This window comes from Cebus imitator, unplaced genomic scaffold (genome assembly GCF_001604975.1).
Source record: "Cebus imitator isolate Cc_AM_T3 unplaced genomic scaffold, Cebus_imitator-1.0 Scaffold206, whole genome shotgun sequence".
Classification (NCBI taxonomy): domain Eukaryota; kingdom Metazoa; phylum Chordata; class Mammalia; order Primates; family Cebidae; genus Cebus; species Cebus imitator.
The window spans coordinates 2,324,914-2,332,047 of NW_016107521.1; the positions used below are offsets into that span (position 1 = coordinate 2,324,914).

The following is a 7,134-nucleotide window of genomic DNA, read 5'->3' on the forward strand; positions in this document are numbered from 1 at the left end:
TCAACAAGGCTTGAAATTCAGCCTCCAGCCCATCTCGCTGGGGAAAACGGCTGAGCAGCAAAAAGCACAAATAAATCTCTGTATCTTCTACTCTCTCTTCACACAATTCTAAACCTGGCGCGGAACCTGCGTGCCCAGGAAAACAATACCGCTCCCCAGCTACCAGGTGCCCGGGAACCGAGCCCTGCGAGGTGCTTCTGACTGGAAGTTGACCCCACTTGATAAACAGAATCGGCCTGGTTTAGGGGGAGCGGGTCCAAACTCGATTTATTTTCGGGGTGGTAGGAAATGAAGGACGGAAGTTCCAGAGAGCCACATCTGTGGTAGTGCCTTCAGCAAATCTTAAATCCACGCACCGACCGGCCTACTGCTGCTTCACCATTTACCAAACTGGGGGCTGCGTTTCCCCCCCAGTTCTGCACACCGAGATGCACGCCCCAAGATCCCCAACCCGTGATTTCGTTGGAGCGAACAGGGGACACCCCCACCTGCCCTTCATTTCCCTCCTCATTTAACTCAGATTCTTTAAGATGAAAATAACTGTCTTCCCCGCCACAGCCCCGTCTGCACGGTCTTGGGTTTTTTTTTGTTTTTTGTTTTGTTTTGTTTTGTTTTTCCGCTTGTGCATTAGACTAAAGGGAAAAGGAGGAAGAACACAAAATCGCCAAATCTGATTCTGTTGCAAACGAAAGAAAGAAAATAATTTCAAATAAACTCTAGTTCGGAAGCCCGGAGAGTCATAAACCTTTCCGGGCCTTGCAGACTTTGGGCAGATGTTGATGGCTCAGTTGCTGGGACTCAGAACCTCTGCAGCTGTCCTGAGCAGGGAGGGACACGGGAGGGGGCAGAGCTACTCCGGGAATGGCCTGGGGTTCAAAGATGCCGGAAATCCAAACCAAGTCCCCCCGCCGTTCCCCACCCCACCCCGGCGCAAGGCCAGGCCTGCTTGGGTCTGGTCCCCGCCTGGACGCCCGCTTCCAAGGGTCGCGGCCCTCACCCCAGCAGGCGCCAGGAACTCGGAGGAAGGAGCCAGGGAAAACTGAGACCGGCTTAAAGACTGATCGGGCCGAGCAAAAGAACCCGCTGCCTTTGCTTTTCTGAGTTCCCCAAGCCTGCCGCCCTTTGGGACATTTCACGGTCGGGCTGCACACCCCTGGCCACCGCCAGCCCTTTCTCTTAGGACCCTCGCAGCCCTGCCTTGTTCCTCCGCCCCAGCTCCCCGCCCTCAGCCGCGCCAACCCAGAGCCTGTTTGGTGTCGGCGCCGCCTTGCTTTCTCCATCCCTGCACTTTCTGCCCAGCAAAGTAGGGCAAAGGCCCAAACCAAAGAGCTATCTCCAAAAAAACAATTTCTCAGCGACAAGGCCCTGCACCCGGGCAGCAAGGGAGGACTACACTCTCTCCTCCCGCTCCAGCAGAGGACGCACAGGCGGGAAGCCCAGGGGGCTAATGTCCCTTCGGCGAGGCCATCCCGTATGTCAGGCTAGCTATTTGCCCAGCACACAGAGATTCACTCCAGCTCCCAGCCACCGCTGCCTCGCACTTTCCCCCAACCCGACGGGGGCGCTCAGTGCGCTGCACACTCACCAGCGTTGTAGGCCGCCAGATCCGCACCGGGGCCTGGGCTCTTGCGCTTCCTCGGCCGCCCCTTCTGCACAGTGCCCACACCATTGTAGTAAGGAAGACCCAGAGGGTTGGCCCCTGCTGCGCCCAGCCCTGCGCTCTTGGCCGCTGCAGCTGCAGCAGCCGCCGCTGCCACGTCGGCATGGTTGAAGTGTGCGGGGTACTCGCCCTGCAGCAGCGCCTCGAAGTGCAAGCGGCAGTAGACCAGGCTGTCTTTCATGCCGAAGTGATCGCCTGTGGTCAGCATCTTGTTACACGTGGTGCATGTGAAGCAGTTGAGGTGATAAACCAAGTCCCGAGCGCGCATCACCATCTCCGAAGCCGAGATGCCCAGGTGGCAGCGGGCGCAGCGCTGCACAGAGAACCGCCTGTAGGGACCATGGAGGGAGGGGCTGTGGGGACATACGGTTGGGAACCCCCCTTTTCCTCCTCCAGGTGCCACTGCTGCTGCGATGGTCAATCCCCTCAAGATGGACAACCCGGCCTTTATTTGGAGGATGGGGGGAGAGGGAACTAGGTTTTGACCCAGGCCTGGTCCTGTCCTGAAATAGTTTCTCTTAACACACTCAGGCCTACAAAGGCTTCTACTTCACCCAAAGTCTCCACAAGCCCTAGGAAAGCCCTTCCCTAGAGGTGGAGGGAGAAACTTACCACCTACCCCTTCCTCAGCCTTTACTCCTCCCTCCAAACCAGCATCTGGGAATCCCACTGAATGGCCTGGGGTTCAAAGTAATTTGGAAGAAACACAGAGACAGGGAAAGAGAGAGATACAGCAGCAGAGACAGAGACAGAGAATATACATAGACCCTAAGCCCAAAACTGGGGAGAAGGAGAAACAGGGAACTCGGATTCTGCTAGTGATTCTGGTTCTTTGATCTTGGCCAGCTTTCACTCCCATTTTCTCAAAAGACCCGGAAATGCACCCACTCCCACAGCTCTCCTTCCAACAGTTTCACACCGGCTTGGGCTGCCTAGGTTTGGGGGTGCCTGTTTCTACAACCTCAGATTAACTCAAGCAACTTCAAAGACAGGAGCAAGAATCCCAACCTAAGCTTTTTTAATGGTGTAAGCTCCAAGAGGGAGGGCAGCTTCTGCTTTTTTCTGGTTCCCATACTTTGTAGACCTTTCCAAGGGCTCCCCAAATTGCTGCTTTAAAAGGCTATCACCCAGCTGGTTCTGGCTTGGAGAAGTTGGGGCCGGGGCAGTCCTGAGTAGTGAACCCTCTCCTGGGACTAAAGGGAAAGGAGAAGGCCAAACTGTAAGATTGTGCCTGAGAGTGGGGGGAGGGGTCCCCAGGGGCAGCTGGGTGGGGGCTACCTGTAGTAGTCTTCCTTGCAGTAGATGCTGCCGTCCTTGCTGAAACAGGTGAGTTCCGACTCCAGGTTGAGCTTGCACTCGCAACACTTGAGGCAGCGCATGTGCCACTGCTTGTCCACTGCCAGCAGGTAGTAGCGGTCCGAGATCTTGCCCCCGCAGCCAGCGCACAGCGCAGCACGGTCACTGCTGATGGACGGCATGGTCTGCGAAGGGAGAGAGGCGGAAGACGGCAGCGCCTGCGTCAGCCAGCGCCCCACTGCCGCCGGGAAACCGGCACCCACAGCTCCCTCTGTGGCCTTGGTTGCCCAGAACGGCGGAGGGGGCTGCCAGGGCCTGCAGTGCACTTCCCCCACCCCAAAAGGCCCATTTCCATTTCCTGGCAGCTCAGAACCCAGGTCCGCCTGCGCAGCGCTAACAGGCCACTGGCCCAGGCCGGGCTCCTGGCCTAAAAACTCTTCTGCTAACCTCTCTCCCTTCCAGTCCTCCCTGTCCTTTCCCCCAAAACGCTCGGACAGTGTTTAGGGACCGGGACAGCTACTCCAGTCAAGTCCTCCAAGAGCCTTCCCCAAACTGCTTCTTAAATGAGCCACCCGGGGATTAAGGTGACCATTAAATCACCCTCTACACAGAATCCTCTTCGGAGAGACAGGAGAGTTCCTGGGCCCCAGCTCCAGTAAGGCCAGGACAAGTCAGGCAACTTCTGGCTCCTCTGCCGCCCGGGCTGGGGCCCGCTTGGGTCCAGGAATTACGGTGAGTGGGGTGCAGAAACACCCTCAATGTCTCTGGGTGCAGGACAGTTTCGACCCAAATCCCCTCCCCTATCCAAAGTGACCAGCGAGGAAGATCTAACCCAGGAAGAAGGGCTCGGAGGCCCGGAGGCCACTGAGGCCGCTGCTCCTACTCCCGGAGCAAAGAAGCTTATCCCGTGCTCCCCACCTCCGCGGCCTCCTAAAGGTCACTTCTAGGCCTGCTGCTCGAGCAGTGTCTGCTCGTCTAGTCCCCAGGGAGGTCCGAGGCAAGGAACTGGCTATTTGGAGCTGGGCCCGCAGAGCCAGGTGTAGAGATCTGAACGGAGTCTCCTTCGGCGAGGGCCAGGCCGGAGCCTAAACTCTGAGCCCTGGCCTGGCTAAGTCTGACCAGTCAAGGGCTGTGGGAACGCGATCAACGACAAATGCTGGCCAGGCACTTAGGTCTCTGAAACTGCGCTGGGGGTCGCGGGGGATCCCCGATTGTCGGGAAGCTGGGAGCGGCCCAAGCTGGCTGGAGCCCCAATGCTCCCGGCTGGTTCGCCCTTCCCTGGCGCCGCCCGCGGCGCGGCCAGCAACCGGAGCCGAGAGGTGGAGGAGAGCGCAGGGTTGTCGACCCCGGCGCCGGGCAAGGTGAGAAGGGAGCCGCCGCCCCGGGCCGCGGATGGGACTTCGCTTCCACTTCGGAAGAACCGCTCTCCTCCACTCCCGGGGGCTGAGATTTCGGTTTCAACCTTGTTTCCCTTCTCGCCCCAGCAGCAGGGTTTCCCTGGAGCCGGGAGCCACCGGCCTTGCATTCAGACCGAAGATCCCCATAACCCAGTCCCGTGCGGCACGAAGGACGCTCCCCAAACTTCAGGGACAGAGGCGCTGACTGGCCCGGCCCCATCCCAGCTCTCAGCCCCGACCCCACAGCCGCGTGCCTACCGTCTCAGTGTCGCCGCGGTCGATGGCGGAGCTGATGGCGGGAGCCTCGCTCTTGGCCCTGCGGTCCATCTCGTCGATGACCCCGTGCACCTCGGGGCCCGACAGACTGTGGAACAGCATTGCGGCGGGACCGGCGGGGCCGGGGGCGCGGCTCCTCCGAGGGAGGGCTTGCCCCCCGCCTCAGCTGCCTGGCGCTCCTGGCGCTAACGGGCCCGGTGCATCGCCACCGCGGCCCCGGCCCCGCCCGAGCTCGGCTGCGCCCCCAGGCCGGGCTCCGGGCCCCGGGCGCCTGCGGGCCAGGACGCCTCCAGACGAGGCTCGGGGGCAGCTACATTGCGGGGCGCCTGGGCGACGGCGCCAACGCCAGGGTCACAAGGGCACGGGGCAAGAGGGGGGAGCAGGAGAAGAGGGCAGAGGTCGGCGCCCGCCGCGGGCGCTTTCACGCCGCGGGCATCGCCCGCCCGGCTTCGGCGCTCGGGGCGCAAAGCAGGGGCGCAAACTCTGCCCGAGGCGGCGACGGCTGCAGTCGGGGTTCACCCAGAAGACGCTAGGTGCCCGCGACAGCCCAGCTGCCTGGATCCCTCCCTGGGGTGCTCCCCCAGCCCAAGGCAACCCTCTTGGGCGCTGAGTCGCCGACTGGAGTAGGGGTTTCTCCGAAGCCAGCGAGCCGAGCCGAGCCACCGGGAGAATTGAAGAGGAGGAGGAAGAGGAGGAGGAGGAGGCGGAGGAGGAGGTGGAGGAGGAGAAAAAAGAGGAGGAGCAGAGTGGGAGGAGGAGCCGCCGGCCGCGGGCCCAGCCGCGCGCAATGCTCTCCAAGCGCGCGCCTAGCCCAGCCCCGGCTCTGCAGTCCGCGCCAGCGCAAGCCTCCGCGCCTTTTCTACAGCCGCGCCTGACATCACGTCCTGCCGCCGCGCCATTGGCCGCTCGGCGCCCCAGGCCCTGGCAGCGCGTGCTCCGGGAAGGCGGGAGACCCGAGAGGGAGGGGAGAGGCAAGAGGAGCAGAGTCGAGTTGAGATGGTGGGAGCTGGTGGGCGAGGCTGAAGGGCGGGGAAGGGGGGGAGGCAGGCAGGAGGGAGAGCGCGGGGTTTGGAGTTTTTAAGATACGAACAGCTTCCTGCGATATCTTCAGAAAGGAAAATTAAACCCTCTATCCTAAGAAGGCGCAGCCAGGGGATGCTCGAGGAGGTCTCACTGCGGTCTCCCCTCGGCCTGGAGCTGCGGCCTCAGGCACCCGCCTGGGAGGCCCGGGGAGACAGGCCTGGGGCAGAGTTGCAAAAGCCTTCAGCCGCTTCCCATCGAGCTCCGCCTTCGGCCCGGGCTCTGCACAGCGGGCTGCAGGCGGCCGTGCAGGCCTCCTGGGGACCCGGCTGAGCCTGAGAGGCGAGACCGGCGAGAGCTGTGACTCCCGGGGAGGGGGGCCAGCCAGTATATCCACGCTCCAAGCCCGCTAGGGCCCAATCTGCAGCCCAGCGTGTAGCTTCTTCTCGCTCTTCCCAGCCTGGAATAGTGGGGGCGAGAATGACTTTAGGAACCCAGAAAGGCCACGGTTCGAATCCTAGCTCTGCCATTTACATGCACTGTAACCTTAGACAGTGACTTATCCTCACTTAACTTGTTTCTGACCTTTATAGTGGGAGACGAGGTCTCCTCCACATGGTTGTGGTGAACGAAAGAGATTATGGATGTAAAATGCCTGGAACATAGTAGGCACTTAGCAAATTATTTCATCATTCCCTCTTTCTCCTCTTCCATTAAAAACTTTCTTACTCCGAGATACATTTGATAACAGTGAGGCTCTTAAAATCCACAGGCCCATTCCTGCCCACTGGGCACACCATGCCTCAGACCCGGCTGGCTGAAGGTGGAGTCCACCTTATCTGCCTGGCTGCACCACTTCGTCAGGGGCCAACAACCTAGTGTGCCGGGTAAATCCCCACTGCCACCCCAGCCTCCAGGTTTCAGGCTCACCCTAGAGTGTCCTGGGGACTGGAGGGAAATATCCAGGTGTCTGGTGGGGAGGGATTTAGGAAATAAAATGATCGTAGACAAAAACTGAATAAGCACGTCAGAGTTCCATATGGGTCTGCTTCGGAGGCAGGTTTGGCTCCGTCTAATGGGGACAAGGGGGGGTGTTAGTCTGAAATGACTTGTTTGCCAGGTCAGGTAAGGGGATAGCCAGGATCTGCGGTTTACCACACAGCACACAGAATTGAAGCACTAAATCATATTTTTCACATGTGCAGGTTACTTTCACACATAAATATGTGTGCACAAATATATGAACTTGGGTTCATGTGTGCAAATACACATGTTCATCTCTGTTGGTAAAAACACAGCCAGCAGGAATTTTGTCTCTGTTGGCAAAATCACAGCCAGCACCACTATAGACCTAGGGTCTACAAATTTGCGTCGCGTATAAGTGTCCAGAGAGGGGAAGGAGGATGCAATTGCAAAATGGTAAATCGCACGTTATACCTGCACTCGCGTGCTCAGGCCATTCTACTGAAATCACTGCGAGTGCTT

At 59.6% G+C, this 7,134-nt stretch overlaps 1 protein-coding gene across 1 annotated transcript in view; it reads right to left on the reverse strand.

The window, feature by feature from the left end:
- LHX2 (LIM homeobox 2) overlaps positions 1 to 5,460 on the reverse strand; it is a 20,907-nt gene extending 15,447 nt beyond the window's left edge. Inside the window, exons 1-3 of the mRNA XM_017548360.2 lie at positions 4,612 to 5,460; positions 2,939 to 3,141; positions 1,586 to 1,989 (exon numbers count right to left, since the gene is read on the reverse strand). Of these exons, the coding sequence (XP_017403849.1) occupies positions 1,586 to 1,989; positions 2,939 to 3,141; positions 4,612 to 4,731 (727 nt within the window). The 5' untranslated portion in view covers positions 4,732 to 5,460. The remainder of the gene's footprint in view (positions 1 to 1,585; positions 1,990 to 2,938; positions 3,142 to 4,611) is intronic.
- Positions 5,461 to 7,134: the final 1,674 nt, after the last annotated feature.